General features: G+C 38.7%; 1 protein-coding gene across 9 annotated transcripts in view; it reads left to right on the plus strand.

Moving 5' to 3' along the window:
• SPATS2L (spermatogenesis associated serine rich 2 like) overlaps positions 1-17,649 on the plus strand; it is a 168,201-nt gene that overhangs the window by 136,927 nt on the left and 13,625 nt on the right. For all 9 annotated transcript variants that reach the window (XM_017545196.2, XM_017545195.1, XM_037744529.1 and 6 more), the window contains one exon: positions 11,264-11,322. In XM_017545196.2, the coding sequence (XP_017400685.1) occupies positions 11,264-11,322 (59 nt within the window). The remainder of the gene's footprint in view (positions 1-11,263; positions 11,323-17,649) is intronic.

Consider the following 17,649-nt stretch of genomic DNA (forward strand, 5'->3'; position numbering starts at 1 on the left):
AAAAGAGATCAGGTTGTGTTTTTGGTTTTGTTTTTTAATAAAATCAAGTTTGGATTGTGTTTTTTAATGGTTTGTTTTAAAAGACATTTAATAAAAGGTCTCTCTTTCTGCTGTGGAAATGAATACAATCCTTTCATTGATCAAAATCCATACAAACCAGACTTTCCCTTTCCTTCTCATCAAGTGGCTTTTCTAAGTGCCCACCTGCTTGTGACTTGCACAAAGCACCGTAGAAAGAATTAAACAAACTTATTCCTTCTCCCCACACCCAATATTCAATACTGTGCCAGAAGTTAAAGGAACAGAGAGTATGGGGATGAACACTTACTTGCAAGAGACACCAAGAGACAATAATGAAAGAGGCTAATAAATATATTTATGCCTCAAGAGAGCCATATCTATGGTTTCTGTTGCTGTCTCGCTGACAAATTGCCCAAAATGACTCCTTTTCCTCACTCTGCACCAGTCCAATAAACCGAAATAAGCTCTAGGACCTATTCTGAAACTGTGGAAAGGGCAAATACCCATATAACATGGAGAAACTCAAGGTTCCCGTGACTTTGTGACTAAGACAAGTCCCTGTGGTGCAGTATATTTCAAATCTTGCCTCGTTTGTGAATATGTGTCTTTCTAAATAGACGTAGCTTACTCTTTGGAGGTGAAAGCTTCTCTTTTCCTATTTTCTTTCCTTCCTGAGGTTTTTCTCTGCAATAGATGTTTCCCCAGGGTCCTTGCAAGGACTGAATGAATCAGTTGACGTGAAGGAAGAGCAGGTTGATAAATACAAAAAGTATTGAACTGGCCTTTTCAGTTTAGGTACCGTCCCCAGGAAACCAGCATAAATAGCACCTCGTATTAATAGCCTTCCTGAGCTACATGTGTGGATTACCTCCATACGTTATGTCAGCCACACATTGGGCACTGGCAGTCAGCTCTGCTGGCACTGCAGGCTTCTTTGCAGAATAAAGGCCCACAATAAGAACGGGAGGACAAGAAATTGATTCTAATTTCAGCCTGAAGTCGGAAAAGATTTCTGAATCTTTTCAGCAAATGAAAGCTTACCAATCAACGAGCCCAGGAACGTGCTTTTGAAAAGGAATTGTTCGCTTTCATCATAAAATAGAAAAATAAAGAGGAAATAAGCAAATTGTTCTATCTACACATCCCCACAGGACACTAGAGTATGGTCTTTTTTAAAAAAAATATGTGCAATATAGTCTATTTTCACTAGAAAAAAGATGAATTTGTTCTTATATATTAATATAAATATAAAATACAATAAAATAAATACTAAAAAGTGAATCCTGGATCACAATTTCAGAATAGATCTTGGAGCTTATTTCTGGTTTTTGGACTGGTACAGTGAGACTAAGGAGTTATTTGGGGCAGTTTGTCAGCTAAGTCAGCAACAAATCATATAGAATGGCCGTATCAAAGGCCAATAAAATAGAATTCTTTATATGTGTACTACATTATGCTTACATGACTATAAACTCTTGATTATTACCAGGCCATATTCTAATAAAAGACACATTTTTCAAGGTTTATTAACCACTTAATGAGGAGGCACAGGGTGTAGAGTTAGATGGAATAAGATTTAAATCTCATCTCTACATATTCGAGCTCTGAAGCTGGTTGAATTTTTTTAACTCCTTCTCAGCTACAAAACAAGTATTGTTATCACTTTCTAGGGGTTTTGTGAAAATTCATATACAAGTAATGCATTTATCACATCATTCTAGAAAATCACTAGCCTGGCCCATCAGAGATGTTCAGTTAAAGTTGATTCTCTTTTTTTCCAGAGTAGCATTTGGGAAATTTCCTTTCCTCTACACCAAGACACTGGGAATAAGTTATCCTTTCCAACTTTTTATTTATTTAGCATGCAGTGGATTCCAGCTATGGGAGAGGGTAGTTCATCATGACTTTTACTTTTTATTACTTGATGAAGAGAGAAGTAAGGCAAAGAGACCGCCAGTTCTGAATGTCCCAATTGCCACCAAAACAGCTCCCCTTACCCTTTCTCGTCTTGCCATGCCTTCCCTACCTCTCTCTTCCCTTTTCTTCATTCATCCACTTAATAGATAAATGAATGTGTGTCAAGTCACTGCTTCTCAAATATTTGAGTGCATGAGGAGCATCAAGGGGCCCATTCCCAGAGATTCTGATTCTGTGGATGTTGGGTATCACCCAAGAATCTTCCATTCAATAAGTGTACTGAGTACAAATGTAGGTGTTTTGCATACCACACTTGAAGGAACACTTTTAGAAAGACTGAGGGATAAAAACAGTCTTAAAAAAAAAAAAAAAAAAAAAAAAAAAAAGCCCATGGTCTAGTGGCTGCAGATGTAAACAAGCTGGAAAGAAGCTGGGAGAAGGGAAAATCAACTCTGCTTGGCTCATTAGGAAAGGTTCCATTGCAGAGGTGACCTTTGAGCTGGATCTTGAAGGAAGACTAGAAATTTGCAAGATTGGAGAAAGGAGAAAAAATATTCCATGGAGAAGAAGCAACACAGGAACCAGAAGCAAGAAAGACCATTAATGTGCTCAGGGAGGAGTACCCTACCTCCATCAATAATGATGGTCTCCGCTGGGCGTGGTGGCTCACACCTGTTATCCCAGCACTTTGGAAGGCCAAGGTGGGAAGATTGCTTGAGGCCAGGAGTTCGAGACCAACCTGGACAACATGGTAAAACCCTGTCTCTACCGAAAAATATAAAAATTAGCTGGATGTGGTGTTGCACATCTGTAGTCCCAGCTACTTGGGAGGCTGAAGTGGGAGAATAGCCTGAGCCCAGGAGATGGAGGTTGCAGTGAGTCAACAAAAAAAGTAAAAATAAAAATAATGATGATGGTCTCACTCCATCAACAAATGAATTTTGAGCACATCCCTCTCAAATCAGGAAATTCATTTATAAATTATACATGTGTACTACTGTTAATCTGTGTACTAAAGATTAGGAAAGTCTACTTAGAATAAAAAGTGAGTACATAAAATTTAATATTTTATTTGTGCTCCACTCTGGAAGCCTGGGCTAGGGTAGGGCCTTACCATGGGCAGTAACCACCTGAGACTGGAGGTGCCAGTGGGGAAGAGGCTTCTGGGCCAAAATGAGAAGGGCCCCTCTCCTCCCCTTTTCACACAGGAGCAGAGGATGCTAGGCCTGGCTGCCTTGGGATGAATGTGGCCCAGCATTTCCAGCACTTCTTGTACCATATCAGTTTCTTCCAGTTTCTGTTTCTGTTATTTATGTTCTTATGTTCAACAACCATGATGGCATCTACAAACACCCTTCCCCTTCCCCCTACCTTTTTTTTTTTTGAAGGAAATACAACAGGGATCAGAGTGGTTGGTTCTATTTTGTGCTTGAGACAAAGGGGCATTTTGCTTTATTTTGTTTTATTTTGAAATTTGTTTCATTTTATCTTGCTTTCTAATATTTTCCAGTTATTTATATTGAAATTTGTTTCATTTTGTCCTGCTTTCTAATATTTTCCAGTTTTTTCTAGTGAAATTTGTTTCATTTTATCCTGCTTTCTAATATTTTCCAGTTTTTTAGAGTGAGCATGTAAAATGAAATAAAAATGTGAAGAGCAATGTGTAACTCAGGTCCTTGAAGAGAACCTTTGTGGTATAAGACAATTAACATTCACAGATAGAATAGTTTGCTTTCTCTTTCCATAGAGGTAGGTATAAAAGGGGAAGCAGGGGAGTCTGCATTTTTATAGTCATAGAAACTGAAAGACAGTCAAGTTATTTTCCCTGAATAGTGATCTCCATGAAAAGAAACTGAACTAATAAGTAATTAGCAAAGATAAAAATTTCTATTGTTCATCAGAGTCATATGTAAAATTCCAAACATAGGAATATAGATTTTTCAGTTGAACATTTGATGTTGTAGGGTGTCCATATTATGGGATTATGCTATTCTGTCATTTAAAAAATTCCAATAAGAAAAAGAAATCCCTGTGTGTTTTTTTAAATTAATAATGTCCTTTTTGAAGAACTCCAAAATGTTATAAGTGTTGAGAATTAGTCCTTATACTAAATCTGTGTGTCTCATTGCAGAAATACACCTCAGACAGTACGATGAACAATTTATTGACCATTATTTCAAATCTTTGTATGATTCCAACATCAAATACACAGACTAAACAATATTAACACATTGTATTGCCTCTCATAAAAGTAGACATAAAATGTCAGCCCAATTGGCAATTGAGTGTAGTTATTGATGTTTATTGACAGTAAGATGGATTTTGACTTTGCTTTGTGTGTTGAGTGTGGTTCACGCTTGGGGCACCGCCACTGTATTTCTTGGATGGGCATGATTAGCAGGCAGCTTTTCAAAGGATTGTGTGCTAACCCCAGTCTACATGCTGTAGACATGTATGTTGGGTTTTATGTGTTTACCAAGTAACACTGTTACACTCAAGAAATCTTTAGAAGGACCAATTTGAAAAAAACATCTATTATTGTATTTCAGTTTTGAAAAGAATTCAGGTTTTTGTAAAACCTAAATGCACATATATACAGAGTGGAAGGTGACAGGCCTGGGAATTCCAGCAGTGTAACAATAAACAACCACAAATAGCCAAGGACTTGATAATGTGCTCAGGGTTACATAAGACTCAGTGGAAGTGGAGAGGTGCATGAGAGAGACAGACATTTCTGGGGTGGACTTCAGAGGATGTAACCTTGTGGGAAGTGAAGAAAGAGGAGTCATGGACACTGGGTGAGGGACGACACCAGTAACCAGCATAGAGGGTACAGGAGAGGGGACAGGATGGGGAGCAAAACAGAGCAAGGAAGAGCCTGGAATTGGCAGTATGCAAGAGCGTGAGTACTCTTTACATTTAGGGCTGCCAGGCCTCCTGACTGGGAAATACAGAACCATACAGTCTTGCTGCATTTGTGGCTGTTAAGCCAGGGAAGCATCTTTGTTGACAGCTGCAACAGTTGAGAAATTGGTGAGCTGAAACCCCTGACTGGCTTCGCCCTGGGCCCAAGAATTACTGGTAATACTGGGGAGTGGGACTAGAAATGGTACTCATGGAAAGTACATTACGCCTTAAATGTATAAAGGAAGTTTTCCTGCCTTCCAACTGATGGGCAAAATTCTATCACTTAGGGAAAGGACACAGATACTCAGTGCTAGCTAGTACAGGGCTAGATTCCCAGCTCAAGGCCCACGTGGTGGCCACTGGGCACTACTAGGCTGTCATCCCAGCTGACATCCCTCTCAAGGGATGTTAGAACTGTTGGTCACAGTTCTTATTCCTTTGCATTAAGGAGCAGAGCCCACAGTGAAGAGAAATGTTTTTGTACCACTGTTTTGTTTTTAGTGAAAGAAATGGAAATTCTTTATGCAGGGAAGCCTGGCTATAGGGCTTATCAGTCTTTGGCATGCTTTATGCTATTTGGTAGAGGCCAGGAAGGCTGAAATATTCATCAGCATTCATTAGCATCCTTTCTCCACAGCAGTCCCCACCTTCTCTTCCTACAGCATGCCCCTCCTGCTGGGCCTGCCTCCCTCCTGATGCTCCCATTCTGCATTGTCAGCTTGGCAGATGATGAGTTGAGGATGCCCCAGCTGAAGCACTTTCTCCACAGGAAGGTTCTGCAGCAAAATTGTCTGGGATCAGATGGTCCCAGGCTGTTGTTACAGATTGAGTTCTTCACCTCCCGTTTGAAATTCTGCTTTCATTCCTTGGTATCTACCAGTAGATTCTGCTCTCCAGCTTAACAACCATATTGATGGTCCTGTGGCTGCCTCTGTGTGGTGGCATCTTTATTTTTGAAGAACACTGGGCCTGAAATGACTCACCCAAGCTTCCAAATGAATCAGTTTTGTCACTCAGTGCCTCTGTCTCCAAATTTAAGAGTTTTTCAAAGGGCAGAAAATGATAAATCTATTACTACTAAAGAGGCTTTCTGATTCTTTTCATTATTAGTCCTCTATAGAAAGGAATCAAGACAGTGGAAACATTTTTCTAAAATGACACTTTATCTCTGTGATTAGCTATATAATAATAAACTGTAAAGTCTTTGCCATGGTAATCTCCTCCTTGCACCTTATTGCTTTGATAATAAAAGCTTTTTTATGGCAACAAAATAAAATTTTACTATCCAGGCAGTTTGGCTAAAATGAGAAGATGTGTTTTTAGAAGGAGAAAGGGCACATCTGAAACATGTGAGGTCCACGTGGGTTTTATGGGAGCTCTGATTACGTAAAACACATTTGATGTGCCTGGTGCCCTCCAGAGGGCTTTACCTAACCATTTAGGGAACTTTTAGTGCCAGTGGAAAGCCAATTAAAGAGTTATGTATTTCTATCAAATACTCAGATCACTGTTGAAAAGCAAAAATATTCAGAACTCAGCATTTCAGATGATTAGTCGTGGAAGAACAAATTTCAGGAATTAAACCACCACAATTTGCAAACTGCTTGTTTTGACTCTGAGCCAAACCCTGTGTGTTTGGTGAGTGTCAATACACCTTTATTCATAAGCTTATGTCTCAAATGATTGGATTCTGTCAATAACCAAAATTACAAAAAGTTTTGCATAAATGTAATTTATATGCAAGCACCACAATGTACTAGTTAGTTTCATTATTGTTATGCCACAGAGAAATGAATATGTTGTCTTGCCTTACATTCATCACTATCAAGAAAGTTTTGTTGAGCAACCCGTAATAGTCTAAGATCAAGAAACTGAACAGAAGTTTTTAAAAACGTAATCAGAGTTCCCTAAGGAAGTGACAATTAAGCAAAGACCTTAAGGAGGACTCAGAGCTGATTAGATGAAGAAAAGCAAGGTTAAGAAGAAGAATTGTCTTCAAGGCCAAGGGGAGGGCTCATTTCAAGGCCCTGTGGCAAGGAGAGAGCCAGGTTCGCTGCTCCTGGGATGTCAGGAAGCTTAAATGAGATCATTCCAGGAAGGCACTGGCGCTCTACCTAATGTGCCTGGTCCACCATCTGCACTCAGAAAGTGTTTCTTATGATTAGCTCACATTTTGAGGCAACTGAGGGCTGATATGTGTCTGCATAGGTGTACCTCGAAAGCAGTGTGTGACCTTGCAGCTTCCACAGTAAGAATGTGGTTCTTGATAGTGTCTGTGATGCTTCAGTGACTCATCAACTCCCTAATGTCATTCCTCTCCAAGGAACTCGTTCCTTCCTCCATATCTGCTAACTCCATACCGGGGCTTTGCCAAGTGCCCTCTTTTCTTATCCAGCCTGCGGAGTCGTCAAGCCGCACTTGACTATCCACACGTGTCTATCTCTGTCCTGGTATCTCTAAGAAGATTCCACAGGACGTGCAAATGGCACTGATGAAATTACTTCCAAAACTGGTTGTGACCCACTCAGGCACCCCAGGCTTTATGGGCCTTTAGAAGGATTTAGGCATGGTCCTTCCTCTTCGACCTTCTTTTAGTCTGGCGCTTGATGAGAGGCTGGCTCCTCACTGTCTGACAGCCTGCCAAAGGACAGGCTGGCTTTACTACTTCCTCCACATCCACTTCCCACCATTATTCTTCCCTTGACAAGCCTACTGCCTTGAAAGCAAAACCAGGGAACCCTCAGGTCTACACATTGAGATTTTCAAGGGTAGGTCGGGTTTATCTGCCCCAGGCTGGCCCCGATCTTCGTTTGCATCGGTTCATCAGCTCCAAGCTGGGTCCTGAGTCAGCAGAGGTTACTGGCTTGCCTTTGTGCACATGAGTTTTTAAAGCAGCCACCCATAGATAGCAGAGCTTGAATTACTGTGATGCTTGAGGATGATCTTCTGTGGAAACACCCAGAGGAACAGAAGCCTGGTTTGATGCCAACTTTACAGGCTCTTTCACTTCCTCAAGGGTGTGCATTAAGCAGATTAACAATTTATTGTGTAAACCTTCTTCCCTCCTGTTGCTAGCCCAGAAGGCCTGAACTAACCGTTGTTTATAAACACCCAGCTTTGTTTAATATGTGTTAGACCTGGGGACATGTATTATACCCCAAATGTCGGTCTTGTAAATTCTCTGAGCATAAAATCATGTTAACAAATTTGATCAAGAAAAGTATTAGCATGGTCTTGTAGCTGATAAATTAGCAAAGGCCCTTCTCACATCATTCCACCACCCCCACACACAGGCGGCAGGATTCCCAGCCTCCGGGGCCTCTGCTTTGCCTGTAGTCTGCTCCTCTTCCTGCCACTGGGCATCTGAGGACATGCCAGTCTCATGTCACATGCAGCTATTTCCCTTAGTTGTGTGCCAGGCATGCTCTCCAAATCTGGGGACTCTTATTAGAAATCCTTCTAGTCGATTTGGGGAGGAGAATCCTAATTTCTTCTTGCCATTGTCACTTTCTTTCCTCTCTGTCTGCTTTTCCCTGTTTCCCCAGTGAGTCCTGGCAGGTCCTCTCACATCCTTCTCAGCACTCCCAAAAAGAATATCATCATGCTAAATTTTCTCTCTTCTTTCTTCCCTTTCTGTAAGGGATACAAATTCAAAATATGTCCTCCAGCAGAGTAGCTTAACCATATATTTGTAGTTTGGACTTTTGGCTCCACATCTGTAGATTTTCACCATGTCTCTCCAACAGTTTATCTCGAACAGTCTTTGTTTTTCTAAACTAAGGTAGAAGTGCCCCTCTCTAAGAAGGCTATAAATAATCAAAACACATACACAGTTGCCTCTGTCATGCTATGTTTGTGAACTTAGCAGAGAAGCTCAAAAACGCAGGAGCACAAAGCCTATTGACTCAACCCGGCATTTCATACAGTTACTGAATATATGCTGGCTGATACATAGAGAGTCTCTGGAAACGCAAGAACTCATAACATTGGAGACCTTTAGGGAGGAGAACTGAGTTAGTTGGAGCAGAGGTGGGAAAAAATAGTTCCTTCTCACTGTACACCTTTCTATATCATGCATTTCCTATATTTAAAACACATTGTCAGTTTGCTGATGTACCCCAGAACTTAACGTATAATAAAAAAAAAACACACATTGACATCATACCTATGTAATGTCAACAAATAGATAAGGGACAGGCATCCTGATATGTTGGTTACACTAAAGTGATCATATCCAGTGACCATAAGCCCTGTGTGTCATGGGGATTGCTGATGCTGTGTGCAGTTGAGAGACTAGGCTTAGAGCCCAGTTCTGGAGAACTTGCCATGCACTGCGCAATTAGTCCTTTCCACTTGAATTTCCTTTTTGGGAAGAGATGAGCTCCTGAGTACACAGTCCTTTACTCTTCAAGTATTTAGGCTGCATCATCTAGCTGAGGAGCCCCCAAACCACTATAGATATATCCCAGAAGTTTGACAAATACTGCAAAATTAAGAGGAAATATATTTTCAACACACTTTAAATTGCAAAAGTGCATCTGATGGAGAAGAAAAAGTCCATGTGATGGAACAATCTGATAGTAATAAAGATGATAACAACAGTGTATTGAAGCACATTAAATATGAGTTTGTAATTGATGTGTATAATTAAAGCATACAAACAAGCAAAAAAAAAACACACACACAGACACACACACCCTTCTAGATTACCTTTGAAGGAAGCTAAGGAACCAACTATCATTTTGAAAACAAATAAAAGGGGAGAATCAAGCATTCATCCTACCTTACCTATACAAACTGTACTTCGTGATAACCAAATAGCTGACAAAGTTTCTCTTTATGGAAGAATTCCAGGAAATAAATGAAGGAGAAATGATGGAATGTGAATGTCTCAATTTTGCAAAACCTATAAATCTAGGCAATAATTGTCAGTGGCTGATAAGATCATAAAAAAGCGAGTGTCTTTTGTATTTCCTATATATTTGCTATTTTAGATGTAGAAATTTGATTAAACTCAGTCTGATTTTTTTTTCAGGTAGAGTAGCTCATATCATATACTTCTATCAACACACACTTAATGACACAATACACTTATCAAGTGTTCCTCCTAAGAAAATAAAACCTGAATCTAATCAAATGTCTACATCTAATAACAAATTTATAGGAAATACAAAAGAACAAGCTAAATAACACCATGGGGATGTAATCAGCAAAATTCAAACCTTGCACAACTCTTGAGGACAAGCAACCTAATTTCTTCAACAAATAAATTGCAAAGGGGATGAGAAAACAGATGAGAGGGAACCTCTGGATTAAAACAGATTTAAGAGTCAATCAACCAATTGGAAGGAAGCAGGGTTTGTTTAGATCCTAGTTTTAATACACTGTTTAAAAAAAAAAAAAAGATCTATGGGAAAGTTGGAGAAATTTGAATCCTAAGTAGATATCTGATATTAAATTATTGTGAATGTTTTATAGATTAATAGTAAATGATTGTGGTCCCCAAAAGTCCTTATATTTTAAAGATACATATTTAAATATGTATGGCTAAACTAAAAATGTAAAGGAATCTGACATCTGTGCTCACCCACCCTGGGGATTTTTCCCAGGCTCCTCACCCTGCACAGCTCCCTGCCTTTTTGATGAAACCTCTCTTCACTCCTTCCTACATAAAACTCTATAAAAGGACATATAAGAAATTTGTCATGATGCATTATTTCTGGGAGGGGAACTAGAGAACTGGGGATTGGGATGGGATAGGAGAGAAGCAAACTTTGGGGCAGATCATTGTTTGCTCTATGCAGGTAATGCCTCTTCAAAGGACTAACCAAAAAATAAATGAAATATGAGAAGTTCCTTAGAATCTTGAAATGCTTATTCAGGAGATTGAGAAAGGCAGAGACTCATGTTGTTGAGCATGTGGATGGATTGACCCAGACCGTATTTCTCAAAGTACGGTCCCTGGACCATCTGCAGCAGAATTGGGCCCATCTCCTTCCCTCCCAGCCAGAATTTCTCAGGGTGGAGCACAGAGACAATGGGAACTACAGTTCTTGACGACCTAAGTGCCAGCTTTTCAAATACTTATTATATTGTTTTGGAACTTTGGAATGCATAGGACAAAAATATTCCCAAATTTAAATTCAAAGCAGCACAATTCTGAAAGTCTAAAAGACTTTTTTTAGGTTTGTTGACAATGATTTAATCAGCAGATGTCACTATGTAATCCTTGGGAATATCCCTTCCACATCGCCTCATTTTTTGGAGAGGCAGAGTATACTGCTGGCATTGTAGCACTGAAATATTTATGGTAATTTTGTACTTTGTTTAATGAAAATAATTTTTCTTTTGTTTCATTGCTTATTAAAAGTTTATCTTTGATTAAGCATTCTTTGCTTTTCTTTTTGTTTTTCCCCAGCATCATTGACAAAGAAGTTTCATTAATGGCAGAAATGGATAAAGTTAAAGAAGAAGCCAGTAAGTAGACGGCACATGGTTATTTGATTAGGAGCTTCCCAATCAGAAGGAATCCATAGGTCAGACTGACAATGATACTAGATTCTGAGCTGGGTCCTAAAATTTATACTGAGATTTTGGCTCATGAACTCTGTAACCTTAGGCATGTCACTTAGCCCCTGGAACCTCATTTACATCATCTGGCAAAAGGATATAGCTGTAACACTCACCTCATACAGGTGACTGCATGGCAAGATGCACACTCAATACATAATAGGTGTCAGTTGAGTTTTCGGAAGTCCAAGGGGACATTTGTGCACATAAAGACCTCATAGTTAATTGGATTTTAAATGACATTGAATTTAGTATTACATTTTAAGACAATTTTAAGTCTTTACAACTTATAAATCTTGGTATATTATTTACATCATCATTTTTACTAGGTTTTTTTTAGGTTCAATTAAGTTTATCATATTACATTTTTCTAGAAAAGTAGTTCCATTTGAAACTTAATTACTTAAATTCCCCTCAACATTTTAAATTACATATATAAATTTAATATATCCCATTTGTCTTAAGCACTTCAGATGTCGGACAAGGCAAACTCGCAAACCTAATAAGCAACGTGTTCCTATGCTTTTAAGTAACTCTTGTAAGATTAATAATTCAAAATTAAAGGTATACTAAACAGAGTTTTCTTAAAATACTCCAGTTCTATTCATGAACTTCATCAAATACACTGACACGTGCCAACTTAAAACCACAAAAGGAAATCAATTCCATATTTTAAATTGAAAATCACAAATCAGATTGCTTCATGTACCAAATTCTCTATTTAAATAATGAACACACTCAGATTATCTTGATCATTGCAAAACTTAATCCTAAATTTAACATAAAATATTGACATTCTTGGTTTGACTTGTTTTATTTCCTTTATGCTGATTTAAAAACCTTTAAACTGTGGTAAAGTTACTTGAGTAGTAGTGAAGAGTTACCGCCTTAGATAGACTGAGGCTCATGAGTTGGAAATTTCAACAAAGACAAGATTACTCAGTCAGATTCACATCAAGCTGCAAGTGACTGTGCTGGGCTGTCTTGTATTACTGAATTTAGTTTTCTGTGTTAATGGGGCCCCTAAGACTTTATTTTTCAGCTCAATTCTTGTCTCCTGGGCATTTTAAATTCCTCATCTTTACCCAGAGATGAATTGGATAAATGGCGATCTATGCCCTAACCAGATTTCAGTGAAATCCCTTTACCTTTAACTGTGATGTCTTTCTTTTTGCCAGAATGAAAGATCAGACCAGATTCTTTATTCTTTTCTATTTTTCTTGTCTGGACCTAGGCCATAATTCAAGTGTCATTTTGTGGAAAATAGCTATCATTATTTTTGTTACACAGTTTTCTCAATTATTTTGTTATTCATTTCAGACCTCGTTTAGTCAGGCATCTAAATAATTTTAAGCAACATTTTAGAACCCTGAAATAGAGCAAACTTTATTAAATGAAACTAATGTGATCCAGGGTGAAGCTACGGAATATTTAGGTAATTAATCTCTTTGATTGTGAAATTATTTTATTCTTATGAAATTTATTGATATCTTCAGTAAAAGTAGATTATACACACAACTTGGGATTTTCCCTACTTCTCAGTTATAGCTTATTTTAGTTTTACATCCTAAGGATAAAAATGCTAACAACCAACACAGACACAAATGATCCTCTTGAACCAAAACAGAAAGTCACTAGCACATCATCACTTTCTTAGAGGTTAACTAAAGACCTCGGGTTTCGTGTACTCATTCTTCCTTCTTGGGACATGATAATGTTTGATGCCAAGACCTGTGGACTTTGGAGCATCTCTGGAGAGCATCCCATTTTAAAAACGTAAATCAATAAATACGTGGGCTTCCTTGTGTCCAGGATAAACAGCAAACAGATGTAAAGCCTGCACTCATCAAGCTTTCAGGCTAGCTGAAACTGCTAGATTGGTTGACAGGGTTCACCTAACCTCAGTAATTGGTGCTGCAGGTTTTTGGACTACCCTCAGCCCTGGGGAAGCCCATTTGCATGCCTTTGAGGCAGGTGGAACTGAGTTCGAGTTCAAGTCCAACCTCCATCTCTAACTGGCTGTGTGTCCTTGAACCATGTTGTTGACTTCTCAAAGTCTGAGGTTTCTGGCAATGGCTCACATGTATAATCCCAGACCATTTGGAAGGCCAAGGCAGGAGGATTGCTTGAGGCCAAGAGTTAGAGACCAGCCTGGGCAACATAGTGAGACCCCCATCTCTAAAAAAATAAAAATTAAAAATAAATAAGCCACATGTGGTGGCATGTGCCCATAGTTCTAGATATTCTAGAGTCTGAGAGGAGTGAATCACTTGAGCCCAGGAGTTTGAGTCTACAGCAAGCTATGATCATGCCACTATACTCCAGCCTGGGTAATAGAGACCCTGTACTAAAAATAACAACAACAATAATATCCATCTCAAGTAGTTATTATAAAGATAAAGTGAAAAAATACAGGCACTTGACACAAAGCCTGATACAATATGTGTGCAAAAAGGGAAGAGCTCTTATTAGCAAATTACCCCGACCCCCTCATATTACAGTCAAAAAATGGAGATCAGGGGTTCTACTGCATCTCTCAAATAACAAGCCTGCATCAACACTATGTCTTCTTCACAGATAGAAGAAACCATGGATTTCTCCTCATTAACTACAGAACTGTCTTTCCAACCACCTTCTTTAACTTGGTTCTCTGTGGTCTCAAGAGAATTTTTCACACTTTCCATTTCCCGTAGACGTTATAAACCATATTTCCTTAATTATAACAGAATCTCCTAAATCCCTCATGGCACCTAACATAGTGCTGAGAATTCTGTAGGTACTTCATAAATGTTTGTTAAATGAGTTATTGTAAATAAATCAGTATCTATAGACTGTGGGAACCAATGTTAATAAACACTCGTGTAAGTGCAAAAAAAGAGGAGGTATATTTTAGATGAATAGATCTCACTTTATTAATAATATTTAGAGTTAGCATTTTGAGTATACTATACTAAACACCTCACATATGTTATTCCATTTATTTCCACAATAACCCTCCAAGATGTCATCAATTCCTACACAGATTTGACAGAAGAAGAAACTAAGCATGTTGTAGTGCTAGGGTCTCAAACTTCATGTTTATCCCCAGGAATTCACAGGTGTCAAGTTCACTAGAGATAAGGGAAGAAAACATTACTTTGTAAATTAGTAGTAACACAAACAAATTATGAAGTAGAATACAAAATTCACAAGAATTTTTAAGGAATATAAAGGATTTCAAAGAATCTTTGTGCTTAAGGAGCCACTTCTCTGGCTCCTGGCGCCAACCTTGATTTTGAGTATATTTTCTGCTGAGGGTTATTGTTTGAGAAGCCTTAAGATTTTCTATGGTTCAGATAATATAAGCAAGCTTCCAATGTGTTTCAAAAACTTGAAGGAATTGATAAATCCTATTGAGAAAGTGGATTTCAGCATACCAAATACTGTTTATACACGCATAATATTAATTAAGTCTTGAATGCAGTGAAAACCTAAGCTGTATGGAACTGTCTCCCTCTACAGATTTCCAAAAGGATGGTGCTTTCAAAACATACTTATTGTTCTATTTTAAATTACAGGATCAGTGAAGCTTAAGATCTGATCTGTTTTTGTTTTTTGCTTGTGTGATTGATGTTTTTGAGGTGAAAACATTCCCCACCCCCCCCCACCAAAGAATATTGGCTTTAGATCTCAAGTTTTAAGGCATTTTTCATAACGAAAGGCTTTGAAATGTTACTGAGACTATATGTAAAACTCATTCCAACACTTGCTGATGCAAAGTATTTATTTCCGTGCATATTTGCATAAGTGTAAACTCAGAATTTATTGGTGATCTTGCACCTGCATTCCTATTTTAGGGCCCATTTATATCTATTTCTACAAAATCTTTTGTTTGGTATGAATGCCCAAGTTCTACTTAATCAAAAACAACAATGACCCCTAATTGTCACCAATCTCACAAATGATCCATGAAGAAAAGTCAGGTCTGTTGGACTGTGTCATCACTGAGGGTCTGCTGACCCCTTTACTAGCCGCTTTTCAAGTCTGGGCCTTTAGATTTTTTATTATTATTATTATTATGTTGATGAGATAGGGGACTTGCTTTGTTGCCCAGGCAGGTCTCGAACTCCTGAGTCAAGCAGTCCTCCTGCCCCAGCCTCCCAAAGTGCTAGATAACAGATGTGAGCCACTGCGCCCAGCATAGAATTAATTTTTCATTTTAGTTTGCAAGAAGAATGTATCTCATTTCATCTTCCTACTTGAATTGTTTTCTTATGCTGTAGATGTTAGTCCCATCCATATGTTGAATTATAATGGCAAACAAATCACATAACTAATCAAAGGTATGAATCCTAAACAGTCTTAAGTGACTCCTGTAGAAAAGGAACTCCCATCCTTCTTTAGATATTCCCTTTAAGTAACTCATTAATTCATTCATTGACTTCTTCACTCAACAAGCATATTGAACACCCCTTGTATACCAAGTAGGTACTAGGTGCCATGGACACAAAGAACTACATGGTACAGTTCACACCGTACTCCCGAGAATGATTGGAGGTGCTCACAGGGAACAGATAGGTAACATTAATGTGCCAAAAGGTGCAGGGGGAAACCGTGGCACACTGGTTGCCCGACTCCATCTAAGGAGGGCAGTGACTTCTTGGTTTCAGCCACTTGTTGCCATGTAGGAATGTTGACCAACTGTGGCCAGAAATTCCAGTACTTTAAGAGATGCCAGAGAGCCAGCTTTCAAATGGAATCTTCTAATTTTTAAATGTGGGCAATTAATTTGTAAAAGCAATGTGTGGACCAAACAAGACATATGTACTCTGGCTGAAAATGATGGTGAGCCACCCTTTTTGTGACCTTTGGTCCAACTGGGTGTCCTGAGACATCACTCAGCAATATATTGTCTACGTTGAGATGAAACTTCCTTTCACTCTCATCATCCAGACAAGTTTTTCACTAGCTCCCCTGTATTCAGAAAGACTATTAGGCACAGATCCGTCTGCCCGGCCACATGGTATTGTAAATGAGGATCAGGAGGAGCCCCAGTTAAATAATCAAAGCATGATTAGCATAGTTTGACAGACGATAAAGCTGTATGTGTTATAGACTAATTATTTTATTAACATCTCAACATTGATATCAGCATGAAAAGATTATGTCTTTCAGTGTGTCTAAAGAATGGTTTATGATTTGCAGGGAATCTTAACTCTTGGTGGATTCTGTACTTTTTGGGGGCTTTTGCGGTGATTATCATTTGATAATTTGTGTAATAAGAACTCTTAAAATCAGAAATCATATTGTTTGGCCCTGCGTGTGTGCTGTGAATCTGGTCTAATAAAGCAGTTGATCCTTGTTCTGCCAAGCATGGAATGTGAGTCCAACATGCATGTCATCTTAGATGAACACCTCTTTTCTCATAACTCAAAATGCTCATCCCAAAGAAATGAAGACAATTCATATATGAGTTGAATTAGAGAGCCACAAGTCTATCTATTGAAAGATCCAACTTCATATTTAAACCTCATCTTATGCGTTTGTATTAATTGCTTCTGAGCTCCATAATCTTTTGGGAAACACATGTATAAACACACAAACACAAATTAACCGATAGGTTACTACATCTATTTAAACCTCTAGTTCATCTGAAGATGTGTGAAAATGTTGGAGCCCGAGTACTCCTTAGTGTCTTCTCTACGTGTGCAGGTGCTAAAACATTCACACGAATCTAGTTCTAGCTGGCCTCACTCGCTCTCGAAATTTTTCCACTGGGGACACTTACAGAAAGACCTAAGACACTCTGGGGTAGAACTTCTCTTTCTTTGCAGAATGGAAACATATCTGCAAAGTATCAAAAGCAGAGACATTTTTGGCTCACAAAAAACTGACGAAGTTAGATTTTTATGTCAGATTCCAATAACACATCTAGTCACCCTAAATGAGTATGTGTTAAAGTTCAAGAGGGCTGCTGCTGTTAAAGTTTAATAGTGTAGCACATATAGAATGATTTCTGCTTAGTGGACTTCCTGTCTTTGCATTATCACTCAGAGAGGACTTTAATAAGTATTGTTTTTCAGAGATCGTTGTTCCGAGTAACTGACAAATTTCAAAAGTCTAAATTCCATAAGTGAGGTCAGACACCAGTGAAGAAAATGCAGAGTGGGAGTGTACAGTGAATCAGAACGGACTGTTTGGCTTGGGGATTGGTGGAGGAGGGTTGTTGGCAGTAGACACCAAGGGTAAACCCGC

This window comes from Cebus imitator, unplaced genomic scaffold (genome assembly GCF_001604975.1).
Source record: "Cebus imitator isolate Cc_AM_T3 unplaced genomic scaffold, Cebus_imitator-1.0 Scaffold178, whole genome shotgun sequence".
Taxonomy (NCBI): domain Eukaryota; kingdom Metazoa; phylum Chordata; class Mammalia; order Primates; family Cebidae; genus Cebus; species Cebus imitator.